We start from the raw sequence: 22,335 nt of genomic DNA on the forward strand, positions 1-22,335 counted from the left end.
TCCTAAAGAATAACTTTGTTTTATTATCATGATTTGTGAAAACAGGGTAGACAGTTCAAGAAAGGACACAGACAGTGCTGTTTTAGGTCCCAAATTTCTTCTTTTTGATGGGTGGTGGGAGCTGAGCGATGATGTCATCCAGAGGCCGTTCCACCGCCACCAGCGTTCTTTCATCCAGAAGATCCAGGAAGAGTAAAGGCTGTAGAGAGATGGTAATGATTCCACCAGGAGTCAGACTCCAGGGCTAGTCCTGAATAGACTAACTAGAGCTAAAAGGTTAGCCTCGTTCAAGCTGGGTGTAAATCTCTGACAATCCTTCCTGCCCTAGGACTCAAAAGGCTGGAAAAGTTGGGAGCTTTTAAAACTGAATTCAATCATTTAAGATTTCAGCAAGGCCTTCCTAGATGACGAGTGGTAAAGAATCCGCCTGCCAATGCAGGGGATACGGGTTTGATCCCTGCCCCGGGAAGATATCACATGCCACGGAGCAACTAAGCCTGTGTGCCACAACTATTGAGCCTGTGCTCTAGAGCCCATGAGCCACAACTACTGAGCCCATGTGCCGCAACTACTGAAGCCCACGTGCCTAGGGCCCGTGCTCCACAACAAGAGAAGCCACTACAATGAGGAGCCTCTGCACCACAATGAAGAGTAGTCCCCGCTCTCAGCAACTAGAGAAAGCCCGTGTGCAGCAATGAAGACCCAATGCAGCCAATAAATAAAAATAAATAAATACATAAATAAATTTACTAAAAAAAAAAAGATTTCAGCAAGATTCTACATGTTCCTCTGTACAGAAAATCTGTGACTCTCTAATTTCTTAGGAATCAATGTTAACAGAGGGCTTTGGAGCCTCAGTTCTTGACAAGCGGCAAGTTACAAATGCACTAAGAAGTTAATTATACCTGAATAATTTATAACCACCCCCCTTAAAAAAAATTCTGGAGACCCCCAAGAAAATGTTCTAGGGTGCCCAAGGAACTCTGAATTGAGACACATGAATATGGAACTTCTGAGTTGGCACAAATAGCTGCTGTATCATAAGCTCAATGGATATCTGTTCTATTACAGTGAAAAGCCTAGCCCAGAAAAGAACATCATAATAAATTCAATGACTTTCATTTGCTTGAAATTTATCTTCTGGAACATTCTCCACTGAAAGTCAAATTTAAAAGCCAACTTTAACACAAAGGCTCCAACTGAGCTCCACCATCATTTCTTACTACCTACGTATTTCATCTTGGTGAGGTATGATGTGCCTGCCTCTAATATACTGAGGCAAGAACAATGAACTAAAACCTAAGGGACAGACAGCCTCAGAAAGGTCACTCGTTTCCCAAAACCAGATTCTCTGCATGTAAAATGAAGGCACTCTTGTCTTCCTATCGTGGGACTTACTACATTTTGATAATGTCATAAGGAACAAACCACCCAGAATATAATGCTAAATGTATTACCTTATATTTCTTAGAAATTTTAAAGGCATGAGCTGTGCGCCTCCTGATGACATCTGATTCATTTGTAGGAGGCAGTGGATTGTAGAGTAAGGTTTTGTCATTTGGAAGAGGCTAAAAAGACAAAAATGTTGTTTAAATCATTATTTTTTTAACTGGGCCTCTACAGACCAAAGTACTATAGTGATTTTTCAGGGAAACACTGTCTTCTAACCATCCTATTATACACTTACTACCTCCCGGACTCTTCTTACTTCAGGAAGAAAGCTGGAGCCATTCCTCCAGCTCTACCATACAGGGTGGGAGTATGAGGCAAAAAGAGCCAGGTACGCTATGCCAGCAAGATCAAAGGGCCCAGCCGGGGCTTCTGGCCAGTCTCGTCAGTAACACTTAGTGAGACAGAAACAAACTGGCATGTGTAGGAGCTCAGCCCACGCAGGCTCTGCTTTCTAGACTCTCCCCCAACCAGATCATGGACTGGCCAAGTGACTGAAGTTCTCCCCAGGCGAAACCTCAACACAAACCACCCCCACTGATGTCACTGACACCTTGAGATGGCCTCTAGCCAAGCAAGTGATATTTCATTTCTGACTTCCTTGGGAAATAGCTCTGCCCCGCATGAGGAAGTGATGGACTTATCACCAACGCTTGGGGAAAAATATGGGCTGATCTAGGCTGAGTTATAAAGAGGCAAACGAGTGGGAGGGGCCCTTCCTGTATCACTCACCTCACAGAAGGCATTTGTCAGCCAGCTCTGCTTCCCACACCCAGAGGACGCACAGCCCATGAGATGAGTTCCAGTGACACATCACCACGCACACCTCCTTTAGAGCCATCTGCTGCTCTCCCCATGTTCCTCCTACCCCCACCTTCACAGCTACACCAAAACACTGTGTACTGGCTATAATCTAAGCCCAAAGTGCATTATAGGCATAGGCCACAGCTCACACTGCTCCTAGGAACAAAAAGTGACTGCCCAGAAAAAGACATGAAATTTGGGGTGAATCAAAACAGCAGCTGGCAGAGGCTGGAATCTAGAATGGAAAAAAATGCTCACATCCCACCTAAATCACAGCCATGAAGAATGGAACTTTCCTAACTGGCCTTTTTTCAAGACATTAAGACCAACTCCTGAAGCCTGCAGATAGTGTTTCAGGATATTCAGCCAAGGGGCACAAGTGGTCAAAACCCCAGCCTGTATCTCCCTTAATGAAATCATGTTAGTCACCCCAGGGTGCAAAGGAGGAAGTGATTCAGCCAAACCAGTGGTATTCCCTCATCACGGTCACTTTCTGAATATGGACCTAATCTCCTTCCTACTTAAGTTTATGTGCTCATAAGCAAAGCAGAGAAATGGTCAAATCAGCAAAAACCAGTATACAAGGGACCTCCCCTTCCCTAGGAGCCTCATGAGAGTGGGAAGGAAAATGAGGAAATCTGCAAGACAAAAGCTCCTCTCCTCCAAAGAATATACTAGCAACCTTTACGCTGATTCTCCTTCCTCTAATTTATTGTCCTCCTTTGCTTTTAGAATGGAGAGATTCCTAAGTAAAGTAGAACCAGCTAGAGCACAAGTGGTAGTGGCGAAGAACCCACCAATGACTTGTCGATGATGCAGAACATGTAGGCATCGTGGAGAAGGATGTGCATTGGTCTCTTGGGATGAAAACTGATATGTGTGATGGGAGTATCCCTTTGGAGCCAAAGATGATGAAACCCCTGCTTCTGGATGGTCCGGCTCCATTCTGTATACTGCTTGTCTGGGATGCTGTACTCAAATACCTGAGGAAGGATACGATACAGATGAAATGTAGGTTGGTACCCAGAAAGACCAGAAGTGTCAGCCCTAAGCAGAAAATATCTATGCAAACCTTGACTGATCAAATTCAGTCATATGCACTTTCACTACTTTCTTTTTTAAATAAAAATATTTTAAGGTAAATTACAGAACAATAAACAATTCAAACAGCACAAAAAGGTTTATAGTGAAAAATCACCCTGCAATAGTAATACCTTTTCCCCAAGATAAAAGCAGCCTGTTTCTTGTTTACGTCTTTTCAGAGATATTTTGTGCATATAGTACACACCGTTCTGTATGTTGCATTTTTCATTTAGCATGACATCATGGAGATGGACCCACATCAGTGTATACATACCTCATTCATGCCTCCTTTGAAGAACATGTAATAATCTACTTACTTCTTGGATGTACAAGGATTTATTTATCTAGTCTGCTTAATGAGCATTTAGGTATTCCCAATCTTTGGCTACTACAAATAAGGCTGTAATGATTATCTCTGCATCAGTATCTTTTTGCACAACGGAAAGCATATACCTATGGAAGAAGTCCTGGAATCGGAACTTGTGAATCAAAGATTATACAGATTAAAAACTTTTTTTAGATATCTGCAAAATGTCCTCTAAGGGGGTCATACTAATTTATGCAATATATGTTTCCCTGGACCCTCACAGCACTGTGTATCATTAACTCTATTAATCTCTGTTAATTAAACAGGTACCAAAAAATTTCCCGCTAGTTTTAATGACAGAAAAACTGAAATGAAAGACTTCATTTTCTGGATATAACGTGTATGTGTGTGCATGTGTGAGTATAAACACTGCTTATCAAAGTAGCAAGCATCATCTCCCTAGTGGTCTACTTAAATGTGCTTCTTGGATCACATTTAATCTTCCCAATAGCTCAGTGAGGAAGGTATTAGCAAGCCCATTTTACAGATGAGGATTTATAAGTATTGGTAAGTTCAAACATAATGTGTTCTGTACCTCAGATATTTTTAAGATCTTCTTACAATTATATTTTCCTTACAACTTGGTACAGAAAAGTGGTCGACAAAGCACTAATTTTGCCCACTGTATATTCTTGCCTCCTTTGTCAAAGATTAACTGACCATAGGTGTGCAGGTTTATTTCTGGGCTTTCTATTCTGTTCCATTGATCCATGTTTGGGTTTGTGCCAGTACTATGCTGTTTTCATTACTGGAGCTTTGTAGTATTGTCTGAAGTCTGGGAGGGCTATGCCTCCTGCTTTGTTCTTTTTCCTCAGGATTGCTTTGGTAATTCTGGGTCTTTTATGATTCCATATAAATTTTAGGATTATTTGTTCTAGTTCCGTGAAAAATGTCACAGATAATTTGATAGGGAGCACATGAAATCTAAAGATTGCTTTGGATAGTATGGCCATTTTAACAATATTAATTCTTCCAATCCAAGAGCAAGGGATTTCCATTTCTTTGAATCAACTTCAATTTCTTTTATTAATATTTTATAATTCTCAGCATATAAGTCTTTTACCTCTTTGGTGAGGCTTATTCCTAAGTTTTTTTTTTTTTAAGCAATTTTAAAAGGGATTGTTTGTGTTTACACTCCCTTTCTGATATTTCATGGTTCTCCTACATCCACTCTAACACCTGAGTCCATTTCACCTCTAGCCTAAAAACAATCAGTAAAATGAGCCCTTGAAAATTCTTCCTCCTTCTCATACCTCTTTATTCTAGAACCTCAGTGTTTCACCATTCCATTTTGCCCCATCTAGCCAATGGATATTACTGGCCTATGATGCGCCCAGGCTATACATGGACACTTTACTATACATGAGAGAAAGCGACCTCTACATTGCCTAGTACTATCAAAGAAAAGGTCCTCCAAAATTGTCATTATCTCAGCTTCTAAGTTAGTATTCATTTGCAGAGAATCAGAAAGCACTGGGATCTTCTCTTACCTGCTGGTCCGAATGAGCAATGACAAGGTTGTTGGTACTGGGGGCGATGGCCAGAGCAGTCACAGGGAAGTTGTAAGCAGGCACTGTGCAGTGAAGCTGGGAACAAATAACAGACACAGAAAACTCTAAAACAGGATTCTTTCCTTCAGGAAAGACTGGATGGTCTAGGTCAGTAGTTTTAAAATAATGTTCCTTGGAACTCAAAAAGTTCTATTCTATGGAAGTTCCCATAAACATCAGGCATTTCCCCAAACAATAAACTTTAATTTCATTTTTTAAAAAATGCAAGTTTAACTGCCAACAAAACTGACAGCATTCACAGAGAACCTCAGAGTAAAGCTTTCCCTGCTGTCTCTACATTTGTATGAGTTGCTCATAAACTCGTCATTGAACAGAGAATCTATAGCTCTACACTGGATTTAAAAGAAATTAATGCCTAGGCATGGACATTCACGTCCAATCACAAGGCATGTGCACCAGTACACAGGAACACTTTTAAATGCCTGGCAAGGCTCAAAGAGCAGTACATGTTTTTACCACAGTAGAGTAAAGATTGTCATGCAGTTAATAGGCAAACCCATTAAATGGCGCAGTTTGATATTGTTCTATAAATTTTTAATGCCCACTGTAAGTTTTGCACAGTTCTTATTTGACTTTTAGATGAAGATGACAACTTGTAAGGGAACATTAGTGATTCAAACTGTCAATGACAATATCGTCACTAATTAGTGAAGAATGTTTTCCTGCTATTCCTAGTTCTGTTTAATTTTAAAATACCTTGAGGTTACAAGCCAAGCTATTAAAGGAAATTGTTACTATCTGCATCTATTCATCTGGGTAAATCAGAATTTTCCCCCTCAAAACACAGATATAACCTAGATGTAGATTCATCACCCATAAATTGTTAATGTCAAATTTCTGTGCATGAGTGGTTTCACTGTTCCCATTGATTGATTTTAATGTTAGATTATAGCTTTTGGGTTCTAAACAAGTAAAACAGGAAAAATTTTTGGTTAAAAAAGAGTTCAGTAATTTTCCAAGTCATATCAATCTGCCTTGAGTCTGATAACTGCAGAGCTAACTTCGTCCTGTTTACTGCTACTAAACCTCATGCTCACCTTCAGTTGTTTCACATTGTACACATGGACTCCAGCACTGGTACCTGATGCAGCTAGCCAATTTCCGTCTGGACTGACTGCCAGAAGACACATGGACTCCACTGTCCCTGTGAGGACAGAACGGTAGTTGAGTCTCTGAATTCAGTGTCCACAGCCAGGCAGCCCTGCCCTGAAGATGATGGCGAAAGCCAATAAGAGCCTTGGTTTTAAATTACTGACAGGACAATTTCTTGATAGTTTTGCAAGGTAGTTCTAGATATTAATCTGTCTATTATCAACATTTTAATTTAATTAGCCATCCTTTATGTAAAGAGGAGCCAGAGAGAGAGAAACCGGAAAGCAGCACTCACTCAGGACTGAGACAGTGCTTACTTACTATGACAATGGAGAATCGGGGTAAGAGCTACCACCAAAATCTATACCTTAATTGTTTCAAACTTCTTTCCTATCAAATGTTTTTTTAATCAAAGTTACAAACAGCAAATACAATAGGCTTGAGGCATATCTTTAATTTACTAGCTGTATATTTAGCACTAAGGGAACATGGGCAGGTATGAGCCATCTTTGTCATTAAAGAATTTTAAACCAATCTGACATGATGAAGACCCATGTGGGATAGAAATCAGACAGTGATGCTATATGCCAAAATAAGTGCTGCACTGAGACTTCCCTGGTGGTGCAGTGGATAAGACTCTGCGCTCCCAACGCAGGGGGTCTGAGTTCGATCCCTGATCAGGGAACTAGGCCCCACATGCAGGCCGCAACTAAGAAGCCCTGGAGCTGCAACTAAGGAGCCCACCTCCTGCAACTAAGACCCGGTGCAACCAAATAAATAAATAAATATTAAAAAAATAATAATAATAAGTGCTGCACACAACAACCCCAAACAATGAAAAAGCTTTATAACCAGACATAAACCAGATGCTAAAAGATGAGCGAGATGGGTAGAAAAGGATGGAGAACAGTGTGAGCTAAGTAACAAGGACAGGAATACACAGGTTTGAGGGCTGTGAAGAAACCAGCCTGACTATCAGGGGAAGTGAGATGAGAGAGGAGGAAGAAATAAAGTTATATACATAATGCAGAGCCCAATTTTAAAGGAGTGCTAAATGCAAGGTAAAGAATCTAAGTTTTATAACAAAACCATATACAGGTACTGAATAAATACTGTCAGTTTACTTCATCCAACTCCTAATTTGTACGTTTCTTTTCCTGTTTGCTTCTGGGGGCAGCTTATGAACAGTGAGTTTAAGTTGATTTTAAAAGTTGATTTTCCAGGCTGATGGAGTCTAAATAACAGTAAAGTCACTACAATCCAGAACAAGGGAGAAGGAAAAAAGCCCGTGGGAAGTACTGGGTACTAAGTCCTTAATACTTAATAGTTAACTCACCAGTAGTTATCTACACACAGTTACTCATTCATACATACCCATGTTCTCAAAACACATGGAAAAGTGGTCATAAACATTAGGACAGGTAATGAAACTATGTATAAGCTCATCTTTATAAAAACAAACAACCAAAAAAATTAACATGTCCACAAAATAACTACATACCAGCACCTACTGAAAAAATACAAAAATAATAATACTAGTTTATTTCTGGGTGTCAGCATTACAGATGATTTTAACTTTCTTCTTGCTCTGCTAACAAAACTCCAAGAAGCCTGATGCAACTTCTCCGGCCCCAAATAAGGAATCAAAAACCCAGTGAGAAAAGAGTAGGTGTGAGCAACACTTCACATCTCATCAAGTGTTTTCACTTGCCAGGTATCTCCTCCTACTTTAAATCACAAACATGTGAGTGAGTGTATAGTTTCGCAGGGCGGAGAAGAGCATTAGTGAACCCCCAACAACTGAGGTTTAAGTGGAGAAAAAGAAACAATGAGACTGACAACTCTCTCCCATGGCCAGTTACCAACTTCTCACCTGAATGAGGCTGGAAAGTATGCAGGTGCTTAAAGCTTCCCTCCAGCAACCGAATGATATGCAGAGACCCTTGATTTGATGCCACAAAGAGCTTCGTTGAATCATCAGAAAACAAAATCTGAAGGGCAGAGCGAAGGAACGCTGGCATTTTGGCAACCTTGGGGGAACCAGTAGTAAAAGTCAGAAAGAGAGAGAAGTTAGACCCAGAGCCCATCAAAAATAATCAGAGCCAGGCTTAAATACATGAATGCTTCCCGTCTCCAAGGAAGCCAATCAACCCAGGGCCTGGAACACCGACGTGCCTACAGTAACCTATCCGCCCCCTTATCTCCTCCAAAGCCTCACCTTTAATGCCACTTCCTGGCATTTCCCTACTCCTCCAAAAACATAATTTTAAATGGCAATAAGAGACCATTTTATAATCGCTTTCTCCAAACAGGTTTTCATCGAACAAGGATTCATAGCCAGGACATTTCCGCTTGACACGAAAATCACCCACTTACAAGGTTTCTTCTTATTCAACCAGACTTTGGGTTATCACTTACCCTTTGGAGGCTTATGTTGTCATGTTCATAATTCAAACGATACAGAAAAAAACGAGAAGCTGTAGAATAGGCTATCCAACTTCCACATGGGGAGATACAGCTGCAGATAATGTTCTCGGGACCCTGGCAATGTTGGGAAGCAGGATGAACGGTCAAGTAAAACTTCATACGAGGTTCACTGTGACATGCATCTGCACGCTACCACCACACTGAACGCATCCACAAAGCCCGACACTCACAGGCTGTGTGTCACTATGATTATTTCAAAGGTAGAGCATCTAAGCGGCGCAGCTTTGATTTCCAAAACCGAGAACAGAGGTCTCTGAATACTGTGAGCTCATCTCAGCCCTTTGCATACTTCGTGGGTAGCCTCATATTAAACCCTAACTTTAGAAACCTGAGTAGGGAGGCATTTAATGCAGGGAAGCTTTGGAGGCCAGGTGACTTGCGGACTGATTTTCTGTTTTGTCAGTGACAACCCGCTTTAAAGACCTCTAATATTAAGTGAAAAAATTTCCATAACACAGGAAGTTTAGTGTAACATTTATATAACTCAGAAAACTCAAAAACCAAAAGTTTGTATGTATACACACATACATACTCTTACCCACAGAAAAAGATCTAGAAGGATATATGGCTAATCAATTAACAGTAATTATTTCAGGAGAGGGGACTAGAATTAAAGAGCTGGGCGAAGATATAAATTATCAATATTGTTTGACTTCTTTATAGTAAGACTGTATTCACAAATATTTGTGCAATTAAAATAAAGATTTTTTTCCTATCTTTACTGGAGTATAATTGCTTTACAATGTTGTGTTAGTTTCTGCTGTACAAAAAAGTGAATCAGCTATATGTATACATATATCCCCATATCCCCTCCCTCTTGAGCCTCCCGCCCAACCCTCTAAGTCATCACAAAGCACTGAGTTGATCTCCCTGTGCTCTGCAGCAGCTTCCCACCAGCTATCTATTTTACATTTGGTAGTGTATATATGTCAGTGCTACTCTCTATGTCCCAGCCTCCCCTTCCTCCCCTGTGTCCTCAAGTTCATTCTAAGTCTGTGTCTTTTGAAATAAAGATTTTTAAAAAGGAAGATACAAAGCTATTTGTATAGTATAGTCCCATTGCTGTAGAAAGGAAGGCTATATACATATGTACACATGGATGAAATTTTTTTCTGAAAGAATATATAAGAAACTATTGGCAGTGATCAACTCTGGGGGGACAGGGTAAGAAAAAGGTTCATTTTTCATTGCATACTCTTTTGCATTATTTTTATTTTTAAAAAACATGCATGTTACTTTCATAATACTACCAAAAGAAGAAAAACCAACTTCTCTTATTCATTCATCCAATAGATTCTGAATGCCTAACTTATAATCACAGGAAACCCAGTTCTCCTGACATAGTACTTCATTCAAATAATTTTAGATTTTACACAGTTTATGATATCAACTAAGAAACCCTCAAAATTCAGAATGAAAAAAATGTTCTGTATTTCAGAGTCTGAACACACAGTTAAACGTCCTTACCTTTGTCTTGAGGTGAAGTAAATGATCTGCATTTTTCGAGAGTGGAAGGGTATCCCCATTCTTTCCTGGAACAAGAAATATCCTGACATTTTTCTTCCCAAACAAAGGTTATTCATACATTTTTTTCTTCTAAAAAGTCATTCCCGGGTAGAATGAAATCTCTACCATTGGAAAATCAGAAAGATGTCTGACGTCGTAAGCTTAGAGTTTTCTGAGCTTTCTTAGAGGAAAGCAGTGAGCACTTTCTTAGCTTCTTCTTGGGTGCCCTGGATACGGCCTAGGGCACACCACTATTTCTCTGCAGCTGCTCCCCACAGCCAGGCATGCAGGTGGATGGAAGTCAAGTTTGTGTGGCCTCAATTTCAACTTCATTTGTCCATTTTGGAGCATAAAGCAAAAGCCTCTAATCTACTATAAAACAACAGAACCCAAACATGTGTGTCATACCTATAGGCTACGAGGCTGTCGCCCTGGTAAGATCCACACAACCTTCTTTTTCACGCAGGCCCGTCACAACCCAACATTAAAGCTTGTCACCTTTCAACAGCCTGCTCTGATCCCAGCCCAGCCAGGGCGAACTTTGATTCCACTACCCCTGCCTCCACTACACCAAGAATTGGAAATTTTTCACAGATGATTCAGTGTCCTGCTAATGATTTTCACACTCTGAAGAACTCTTCTGCTCTATCTCTAGTGGGTGGGAGACCGTAAGTTCAAATGGACACAGAAAAATCTACTTCCATTTTTCCACAAGCAGAATTTCAACTGCAATTTCTGGCTTCTCTTTCCAGTTTTCTTATTGCAAAAAACTTTTTCCCATCTCACCTGTCGCAACTGTGCATCCCAGTCGCCAGAGTTCCAAGTGACGAGCAAACTGGAAGAGGAGAAGCTGCTTCTTTTTTGCACAGGAAACGAGACGTCGCTGTATCCAAGAATCAAAGGGACATAAACAAGCCGGGGTCATCTACTGCCTCAGTACTAGATACGGCAGCAACACCTCAGAACATTTCTACTGTTGAAATCCATTTACTTTGTAAATATTTCCTAAATATTACCATACGCCAGGCACTGTCCTAGGATCTAAAAGCATAGTGGTAAATAAAAACCTAGCTACTGTTCTCAAGCTTATAGTTTAAAGGGTTGACATAAAATTAAAGAGGCAATTACATTACGTGTGCAAAGAATTTTAACATGGCTAAGCAGAGTATGTAATGAAAAAAAGTTGAAAGGGTATTTAGCCTCATGGCAGTAAAGACAAGAGCGCAGATGAGGTTCACTGGTAAAGGCTACTCAGGCAAAGAAGGTAGGGCAGGACATTCCAAGCAGAGCAACGGTGCAGGAAATAGCTCAAAGGTAAGAGAGAGTTAGAGAAAATAAAAAGGAGTCTTTCAGAACTGCCAGACTGGGTGGGGAGGGGGGAGGGGTACCGCAAGTGTGTGAGGTGAGGGAAGACGCTCTCTTTTCCAGATCAAGCTGCGTTTCATACGCCATGCTAAGGAATTAGGTCTTTACGCTGAAGACAACAAGGACCAACCAAAGGCACTCAAGCATGCACTGATGAATAAAGCTTCTTTTTGAATAGATCAATGGAGAACAGGCTGGAACGACACAAATCTAAATAAAAGGAGACCTTTAACGAGCTACTGTAAAGAAATCCAGATGAGAAAAGACACTGATCCAAACTAGGCTAATGGCAGTGTAGACAAAGAGAAATGGCTAGATTCAAGAGAGAATAAGGAGGTAGACTCAGTAAGGTTTATTGGTTGAATGGAATGTAGAAGCAGGTAGCGGGGAGAAGAGTTTCTGGATGGCTAATTTACCTAGGAAGGAACACTGGAAGCCTGGATTTTCCTGCTTCCACCCAGAATAATAAAGAGCCCAGCCTTAAAAACAAACAAAATCCCCACTAACCACACCTATCTGGGAAAGGGAAGATTTCTCCAGAAACTGAACTAGGAATGCTGCCGTTAATCTCTTGTCCCCTGTAAATATCTTTGCCAGAGGCTTGCCTTAGAAACGGAAGAAAGAAGAGGGTAGGTTACTACAGAAGGCCTACAGATTCACCCAAGAAGAGTGAGCTGTGCTGTCTTGTGGGACAGGCGGACAGGGAGATGAGGATGCGGAGGGGGTTAGAGGATGATACTTACATGGGGAAAAGTGATTTTTCTGAGAGCTGCATCATAATTCTTTACCTCCACCTTCTCCATGAGAGGACGAATGATTAAGTGGGTGTCTGTGCCTGGAGTGGGAGGGAGAGGAGAAAAGGCTTCGGAATTAGAAAAAGTCCCACGTGAAAATAAACAGAGCTTGGCAGGGTAGAGAAGCAGCCCGCCGGCCGAAGCTGAAACCCACCTCCAGATATCAGTGCTGTCGGGCTGTGGGCCACGGCTCGCACGTCGTGAGTGTGATGCTGAAACGGCTTCGTCCGCACCCACTGCTTCTCGCTGCTGTTGGAAGTCACAGAGACCAGCTGAAAATGGAACACTGTCCCCTCGGCTGTGCCCACCACGAAACTGTCTTCTTGCTGAGAAAGTAAATCATCAGGGAGGTACATTTGAGCAAAACAGGGTCCACTTTCAAGAACAAGGACGCAGATGCAGAGAATGGACTGGAGAACTCGAGGTTTGGGCGGGGCGGGGGGTGAAGGGGAAGCTGAGACAAAGCGAGAGCGTAGCACAGACATATGTATATACTACCAACTGTAAAACAGATAGCCAGTGGGAAGTTGTTGTATAACAAAGGGAGTCCAACTCGAGGATGGAAGATGCCTTAGAGGACTGGGACGGGGAGGGTGGGGGGGACTCGAGGGAGGGTGAGGAGGAGTCGAGGGAGGGAGGGAATATGGGGATATGTGTATAAAAACAGATGATTGAACTTGGTGTACCCCCCCCAAAATAATAAATAAATAAATAAAAAATTCCCCAAGATTTTCTGTCTGGGCAGCTTAGGGGGAAAAATCTATGCTCAGAATTGGAAGGGAGATTGCAGGGGTCTTTTTCCTCCAGGAGCTAACAATTCCATCAGGAGAGCAAGCTCACGCACAGGTAACAACGCGCCCCCTACTGACAAAATTAACAGTTAATACTTCAAACTGTGTGGAGTGCTTTCATATAAAGCAAACTAGATCTCATTAGAATAGCAACAATATTGGGGAAAGGGTCGGGGTTGCAAAACTGACAGTCAAAAGACTGAAGTTTAGAAAACCCTAAAATTCACTGTCCTCTTTTTAAAGAGTAAGAGAGGCTGAGGAGGGGAAGTGGCCTGATCAATATCACAAAGATGCAGGTTCCCTGGTCCCCAGTTTAAGGTTCTCTCTTGCCAGTACGTTGAGCACCGGAATTTCTGTTAGTTTTAAAAGGTCTTGGACCTCCCTGGTGGCGCAGTGGTTAAGAATTTGCCTGCCAATGCAGGGGACTCAGCTTCAATCCCTGGGCCGGGAAGATCCCACATGCCACGGAGCAACTAAGCCCATGAGCCACAACTATTGAGCCCGTGTGCCGCAACTACTGAAGCCCAAGTGCCTAGAGCCCGTGCTCTGCAACGAGAAGCCACTGCAATGAGAAGCCCATGCACCGCAGCGAAGAGTAGCCCCCCACTCACCACAACTAGAGAAAGCCCAGGCGTAGCAATGAACACCCAATACAGCCAATAAATAAATAAATAAATAAATAAAAGGCCTTACTGTGTCTACAACTACTTTTTAAAATTCCTCTATAATCTCCAAACCATTTTCATTTTAACTTGTTTTTACAAATGCACATAACTTTGGGTAAGGAAACAACAAAATAGGATGCTTGATAGGGTAGTGAGAAAAATCAGGAACCTGGATCAGTAACCAGTCAAACAGTGTAAAGAGTAGGTGAGCCAGTCAACAGTGAGATGTCTGAACATGTGTGAGCACACAGCTGCCATCAACTACACGCTGACTGTGCTAGGAGCTTGATGTCATATCACCTCTAATCCTTCAACAACTTGCAAGGTTAAGTATCATCTGCCCTAGAAACTGTAAAAGACTGAAATGAGCATAACAAGTACTGGTGTCCTTGTCTATGAGCCTTTTGACTGTCCCAGAGCTATTTTACAACTCTATAAATTGTAAAACACCGAGAGTGATGCAAAAGATTCTCTTGCATAGAGATGCAAAAGAATTTTGCTTGGTAGAATGCAGCTGATTCTTGCCCTGTGGACAACAGAGTCTTGCAACAATTTGTAAATCACTTCAGCATTCCTGATGGGCTTACATAACTGTGTTCTTTGATTTCTCCCTTTGAACTGCTTGTAACATCTTATTGGTTCCCTCATTAGTTAAGGAGTTACAGAAAATCTCTGACATACTTCCATTTGATGTTTCCATGAGTCATGATTTTACCTTTTTTTCTCCCCAATCATTTTTTATATAAATTTATTTATTTATTTATTTATTTATTTATTTATTGGCTGTGTTAGATCTTCCTTGCTGTGCATGGGCTTTCTCTAGTTGCGGTGAGCAGGGGCTACTCTTTGTTGCAGTGCACAGGCTTCTCATTGCAGTGGCTTCTCTTGTTGCAGAGCACGGGGTCTAGGCGCGAGGGCTTCAGTAGTTGGGGCACATGGGCTCAAGAGTTGTGGCTTTTGAGCTCTAGAGCACAAGCTCAGTAGTTGTGATGCACGGGCTTAGTTGCTCCACAGCATGTGGGATCTTCCCGGACCAGTGCTCGAACCCGTGTCCCCTGTATTGGCAGGTTGATTCTTAACCACTGCACCACCAGGGAAGTCCCTCCCCTAATCATCATTTAATAGCCCTTTACACAGATAAGGAAACTGGAGCTTCATGAGTCTACCTGTCTGTCAATTTACAGATGTGACAAATATACAAATATCTGTGGCCAAAACCTTTGCTTCGGGCACAGGTTTGCTCCCTTACCTCCTCGAAGGATACTATTTGAAAACCATTAGCCTAAGGCAAAAGTGGAAATATTAAGCTGCTTAGGGACTCAAAAGCTCTCTCCCTCACCTCCACTAAACAGTTCAAGCGGCTGTCTGCTCCAAGGCCTACCTACAGAGAACAACTGGGAAGGCAAGTCTCTCACTCCACATTCTCTTTTCCTGAGGTGGAATCATAAAAGAACTGAAAAGCAAACAAAAGAAAAGGGCTCTCTTGGGGTGTAGCAGGAGAGAAGCAAGGAAAAAGCAGACCTGAAAGGGCAGTATGTGTGTGTGTGAGACTGCTTCACACAGAACAAAAACACTTAGGACTGACCTCTAAATGAAAGCAAATGTTCCCTACAACTCCCTGCAGGAATCAGTACTCGCCTACTTCATGGAGGTGAAAGGCTTCTAAGAAGATCAAAGGACTGGGTGTTTGCCACACTTCACTCTTTAGTCAGTGAAAAACCATTAAAAAGAAATCTAAAAATAATCATCTGTTCTGGCAAGAGAGTGTGGAGTAAAGCCTTGAAATTAGGGTTGGTGTCAAAACAGATGTGAAAACGGCAATAGCCCACTCGCTGTGCCAGACACTGTACTTAGCACTTTACAAGCACAACCCATTTAATCTTTCCTCAGACACCATGAGGCATGTGCTACTAACAGCCTTGTTCTCACAGAGGAAGAAACTGAGGCTCAGAAAGAAGCAACTTGCCCAAGGAAGATATGCAGCTTTTAAGTGTGTGACTGGGATTCAAACCCAAGTCTGCCCAACTCCAGAGTATGTGATAAGCATTTTTGAGGACTGGAATTTGTACAACTGCATTTTTCAATTAAAAAGAAAGAAAGAAAAAAGTACCACAATCCTGTGATTCTCAGGCACATGTTTTCCCACATTTTAACATCTCTGAAATCAAAATACCTTATATCTGTCAACCTGTGTATGTGTGACATCTTCAGATAAAAAATGAACATCAAAACTTGCAGAATAGTTGTCAAAAGCCTAAAAGAAAATCTTGGGACTACAGTGAAACATCTTCTACCAGCACTGTGGATAGATGTGTGGGGAACATGGACCTTGATAACTAAATCCAAGTGTTTCAGAGTCCAATTCTGAACATGAAGAATTTCTATGCATACGCTAATCAATTTACTTCACACATACTTTCCTTTTTTATATATGCATAAGAGTGATATGACAAAAATTTATGTTTAAGTCTCAAGAAGCTCTTCAATAAGTAAAACATAATTCTACATTTAAAAAAGCACTATGGAGACTTCCCTGGTGGTTCAGTGGTTAAGACTCTGTGCTTCCAATGCAGGGGGCATGGGTTCAACCCCTGGTAGGGAAACTAAGATCGCATGTGTTGTGTCGCGTGGCCAAAAAAAAAAAAGCAGTCTGTCAGTTTATGTTCTAAAAGCTTATATTAATGTGCTTATAAAACACAAATTTTCCATTAAAAAAACACAGTCATAGGTTAATTGGCAGTATTTCTTCTTTCCCATGATAAAATTATGATGTCTTACAATCATTTGTAGCTAAGATTTAATGCAATATAGTAGAAGGTAGAAGATCAGACAGTATAAAGTAGTACAAATTATGCCTCCCTCCCACCCACCCCCCAAAACTTCCTTCCAGAAACTGTCATCACTTGCATTTTTAATCTTTTCAGAGATTCTATGTATATACTAGCAAAAGTGCATACACATAGAATATCTGTTTCTTTCTTTTTTTTTTTTTAAGGCTGCACCACAGAGAATGTGAGATCTTAGTTCTCTGACCAGGGATTGAACTCATGTTCCCTGCAGTGGCAGCACAGAGTCTTAACCACTGGACCACCGGGAAAGTCCTAGCATATCTAAAATATGAATCTGCTCTGCCTTTCCTTAATACTCTATCATATACTACACTATGCACTATAACACGGTTCCGCCTTTTCCCCTTACCCATATATCCTGGAAATTGTCCCACAGCAATAAACATACATGTTCTTTGGTCTCTGAATGGGCGCATACTATTTAAATAATTACATTTTAAAAAGTACTAAATTTAATAATTAAGTCTTAACGTCTAATAATTACATCTACATGTTTTATAGGGCTTTAGTATCAACAAATTGTTTTCATGAAACCTGTGGAATGGGATAGGAATATTTTACAGGCAAGAAAAGCAAGCATCTCTACATTAGACACCAGATGCCAACACTTAAGTCAGCAAATAATGCTCAAACTAAATAGGTAAAGAATAAAAGATCTAGTCAACAAAACTCAAAGTTCAGACAGAGAAAGACAAACATTTGCTAATATGTGGAAGCTAAAAAAATGGTACAAATGAACTAGTTTACAAGACAGAAATAAGAGTCACAGATGTAGAAAACAAACTTATGGTTACCGGGGGAAAATCGGAGGGGGGGGGGGGTGTGTGTGTGATAAAATGGGAGATTGGGATTGACATATACACACAACTATATATAAAGTAGATAACTAATAAAGACCTACTGTATAGCACAGGGAACTCTACTCAATACTCTGTAATGATCTATATGGGAAAAGAATCTAAAAAAGAGTGGATATATGTATATGCATAACTGACTCACTGTTGTACAGCAGAAACTAACACAACATGGTAAATCAACTGTACTCCAATAAAAATTAAAACCAACCAACCAACCAACCTCAAAGTCACTTCCTATGCCTCACTGCTAAAATATCCAAAGGTTTCTGATTAGGAATTCATGTTATCAGAAGGCAAGAGACACACATGTTCAATATAAATCAGCTTAACTCTTATTCAAACAGGAGAAAAATCAGTATTTTTGAAATCACTGTAAAATTACCTTCTAATTTTTCAAGAAACAGGAGAACAGTCAGAGAGAGGAAGTAGCACTTCTCAAGATTCTTCTAGGGTACTTGTGCCATATCTACCATCAGACTGGGTTAACTGGGGATGGGGAGTGTCTGAAAAGAGCTCTGCTAACTAATCTTTTAGAGAATATTCTCTAACTAGCTGTCAGAGAATAAGAGTTGAGGAAAATTAGGTAGGTTTTCAGACGCATTGTCCTAAACTCCTCTTCCTCTACTACAACATTCAGGACTAGGGAACACTGTCTGTGCCACATCACTGCCACGGCCTTCTGCACTCACCCCCCCACCAGGTGGTACAGGAACTGCTCAAACGCGGACTATACTCACCTCAGATATGGCAATGGACTGCACATCAGCATTCGCAATGAGGTGGTTCTTCACAAGTGTCCCGGTAGCTGAGTCCCAGAACTGCACCTTCCCAGCGGAGTCCACGCTTATGACAGTGCCATCGGAGAGGAAGGCCACGCCCCATATGATACACTTCCGCTTAGACACACCCATATACTGCCTATCCACAAGCATCCTGTGAATAGCGCTCCCTGAAAAAAGACAAAGCCCACATTTGAATGGCACATATTTCTCCTCAGTCTTCGAAAGCTGCATGTGGTAGGTATCTGGCAAGTCAGCTGCCTGAGCACAGACCAGACAGCCGGTAAAGAGTGGTTATGGAGAACTCAGTTTTGGAACACCATAATGGTTCCCTAAAGAAGGAGGGCGGTGGTGAGGGCATGTGGACAAGAAATTTTTGGTGGGGAGGTGAAATGGAAAAGAGACTTCACTTAAAAACGGCCAACTGCACACACACATTACACTTGCTCTTCTCCAAATGCCCATGAGAAAGGGAGAGAAGACAACAGTGTCAAAATTTGGGGAATTGGAAAGCAGACATGAACTGTAGACTTAGTAGAACCCTAAAACTAAGTTCCAAATCAGCATTAGGAAGAGCCAAGAAACTACCTGATTTATATCATGGAATCCTCAGAAGACTCAGCAACTGGTGACTCCAGATACCCTGGAAACAGAGGTGAAAGTGGGGCTACAAGGATGGACTGGCTGAAAGTAAGTTGAAGAAACCTGTGGATCCCTCAGATCCCCACCCCAGAGCTAACAGGCCAGGGAACTCCTCAAGCTCCACCTCGAAGAAGACTGGAGACTTATTCTCCAAAGAGAGATCTCAGCACAAGTGAGGGTGGAAGTGCTACATGGAACACAGATTTACTGAAAACGTGTGACTCAATATTGAGAGTTTTCTTCTTAGAATGCTGATGGCCAGGCTTGTTATCGCATGGTAGGAGAAACAAAAATATTTCCAGGAAATATGACCACCACAAGAGAGAAGGTCTATCATGAATAGTCTTGGAGAAGAGTTAGTATACTGTACACTGAAACAAAAAGAGAATGCTGTAAAAAGGAACATTCAGGAAACAAAAACAGAACTGTGGAAATGAATGGCAGAAATGAAAACCTCAATAGAAGGACTGAAAGATAAAAATGACAAACTCTCCCAGGAAACAGAGTAAGAAGTTAGAGATGAAAAATAATGGTGGGGGAGAAGAAGGAAAGAAAATTAGAAGAGCCAACATTCCAACAATAAAACTCCAGAAAAGAGAAAACAGAGAGAAACTCATTTACAAAATAATTACAAGAATTTTCCTCAGAAATGAAAAACATGGGTTTTTGGATTAGAGGCACCTACCAAGTCGTCCAATATAATTGATGTTAACACAACAAGGAACATAATTATTAAATTTCAGAACAGTAACGATAAAGGGAAGATCTTAAAAGCCCCCAGGAAAAACAAACCGTAAGAACCCACACAGAATCTACTCTCAGAAAGGCATCAGAGTTCATAACAATACTAGAAGCTACATAACAGTGGAACCATTGGCTTCAAAATTCTAAGGAAAAATAATTCCCAACCTAGAATTCTTTCTCATAAACCTTTTCTCAGAATCCATCAAACACAGCAATAAACTAGGAAAGTGAATGACATGGCAACAGGGAACTCTACTCGAGAGAAAAGCAAAGGGGATCCCCAGAACGGGTGAAAACCAGAGTTAAAATCTCAGAGTCGTGCAGCAGGCCCAGAAACTGGCTCCATTACACTGGAGCAGGACAGAAGGCTCTGGGAGAGAGTCCTTCAAGGAGATAAAAGTGGTAGAAAGAAAACCAGATGCAGGAATTCCCTGGTGGTCAAGTGGTTAGGACTCATCGCAGCCAAAAAAAAAAAAAGAAAAAAGAAAGAAAAAGAAAACCAGATGTAGCTGAACCCAAGTTATACAACTGGAAGAATGTGGAGATGATTTAGTGAGATCTATCTATATATATATCTATATATATCTCAATCACACATACACACACACACATATATATAAGAGAGCCAGAGACAGACACACAGTATTAACAAAAACCATATAGGAAAAAAAATTTACTATGCAAGTAGTATCTATATAGTCTAAGAATAAAAACATCAATTGCTAATCTGAACATGGTTATAACATAACCACCCTGGGAGGATCAGGAGGAAATATGGGTACATGGCAGAGAAAGAGGGTTAAAGAGTGGAAGTCAATAAATAATGGGCTAAAACTGAAAAAATAAAGCATTTTAGGCATACTATGTATAGCATAAAGATATATACAGAAAGAATTAGCTAAGAGTTGCAGGTGGTTGCCTTTGAGGAGTGGGAGAAAGGATATAGGGGGACTCCTGCTTTTTTGTAACAAGGCTTAAGGAATTCTTTGACTATATGCACATATAATTGATAACAATAAAAAAAACTTGCTTAAGCACTAAGGAAAAAGAAAAAGGCGACATGCCTGCCCTGTGTTTCCTCTTATCTTAGAGGGGAGTACAGACACGGCCACCTAACAAGTTGAAGTCAGTCTCATCAATGAAGGAATCCTTCAGCCAATTCTCCAGGCCAAGAACAGAAGAAGTATGTTGTTCTCTCTCTTTCTGATCTCAAGTCTCACCAACTATGGTACCAAGATCTTACATTCCTCAAAGACAGACACCCACTTTTACAAAGAACTGGTATGTATAAACAGGTATTCTACTGGTTATTCATAGTAAATGTCTTACTGGTTGAGGCAAATTTGAGTGTGAATTCTTATGATGAAAAATATTGTATTCCACTGAAGAACCAAGATTCCCCAAAAAGTAGCAGTTGTAATCCAAGAAAGAAGTAAAATTCATGGTGAATCTCAGAAGGTTCATGAAAGCATAAGGTCACAAGCTTTTGGAAATCCAGAAATGTGAATCTGACAAACAAGACCCACACCCCAAATGAACTGAGAAAAACAGTCACCTGATTTGACATCAAACACACTAATGTAGTCTATGGAGCCAGATGCAATGTGGGTACCAGCGGGATGCCAGCTGAGACTCAGGATTCGACCTTGGGAGTTGAACAACAAAAGAGAAAGTGACATGCACATAAATATACAGCAAAGAGTAACTGAGTTCTCCTTCCACAATGACCTACAGGGCTAGCGTCTTAGAGCTCATCTACTGCACTCTTATAACTGTTTTACAACAGGTGAGGAACAACTTTGCCCTGGGACCCATGATGACATATTTGATACTTACTTTTAATAATGGATAAATGGTTGATGGTAATGTAAATAAGCACAACTTTTTGAGGGTGATCTGGTAGTAACCTAACAAAATTTAAGCATGCATATTTGGCATAGTAGCTGCACAGGGAATTTAATCAATGAGAAATATTTACAGGAGTGCCCAAGTATATATAAGGATGTTCATTACGGCACTGGCTGTAGTAGTAAAAAAAATTAACATCCATCAGTAGGAGCTCGGTTAAGTAAATGATGGAACACCATAAAATGGAATGCCATGCCGACTGGCATGACTGACATAGAAAGATGTCTGTGATCTATCAAATGAGAAAATAAGCTGAAAAGCAAGTCCAAGCAAAGTCTAGATTAGTTCTAAAATGTGGTCTACAGAGTGAAATGAGACACTTATTTTCTCTTTCATACTTGGCTAAATGCATGAAATTTTTAATAAGCATTGTATTACCTTTGTAATAAAAAAAGAACACCTGAAAGATATTAAAAACAAACAATACAGGGATCTGATTAGCAGAGGATAAATATTACTATTGGACACAGGGAACACATCAGATACTACTCTCTGGAATAGGAGTCCACAAACTATGGCTCAAAGGCCAAATCAGGGCCACCACCTGTTTTTGTAAATGAAATTTTACCAGAGCACAACCAG

At 40.8% G+C, this 22,335-nt stretch overlaps 1 protein-coding gene across 4 annotated transcripts in view; it reads right to left on the reverse strand.

The window, feature by feature from the left end:
- UTP4 (UTP4 small subunit processome component) overlaps window positions 1–22,335 on the reverse strand; it is a 27,858-nt gene continuing 5,523 nt past the window's right edge. For all 4 annotated transcript variants that reach the window (XM_057711666.1, XM_057711668.1, XM_057711665.1 and 1 more), the window contains 13 exons: window positions 21,401–21,490; window positions 18,418–18,629; window positions 12,673–12,844; window positions 12,468–12,559; window positions 11,146–11,242; window positions 10,321–10,385; window positions 8,785–8,907; window positions 8,240–8,396; window positions 6,312–6,418; window positions 5,194–5,289; window positions 3,051–3,236; window positions 1,458–1,568; window positions 1–199 (listed from right to left, as the gene is read on the reverse strand). In XM_057711666.1, the coding sequence (XP_057567649.1) occupies window positions 83–199; window positions 1,458–1,568; window positions 3,051–3,236; window positions 5,194–5,289; window positions 6,312–6,418; window positions 8,240–8,396; window positions 8,785–8,907; window positions 10,321–10,385; window positions 11,146–11,242; window positions 12,468–12,559; window positions 12,673–12,844; window positions 18,418–18,629; window positions 21,401–21,490 (1,625 nt within the window). In that variant the 3' untranslated portion in view covers window positions 1–82. The remainder of the gene's footprint in view (window positions 200–1,457; window positions 1,569–3,050; window positions 3,237–5,193; window positions 5,290–6,311; window positions 6,419–8,239; window positions 8,397–8,784; window positions 8,908–10,320; window positions 10,386–11,145; window positions 11,243–12,467; window positions 12,560–12,672; window positions 12,845–18,417; window positions 18,630–21,400; window positions 21,491–22,335) is intronic.

The sequence above is a fragment of the Hippopotamus amphibius genome, chromosome 16, assembly GCF_030028045.1.
Source record: "Hippopotamus amphibius kiboko isolate mHipAmp2 chromosome 16, mHipAmp2.hap2, whole genome shotgun sequence".
Lineage (NCBI taxonomy): Eukaryota > Metazoa > Chordata > Mammalia > Artiodactyla > Hippopotamidae > Hippopotamus > Hippopotamus amphibius.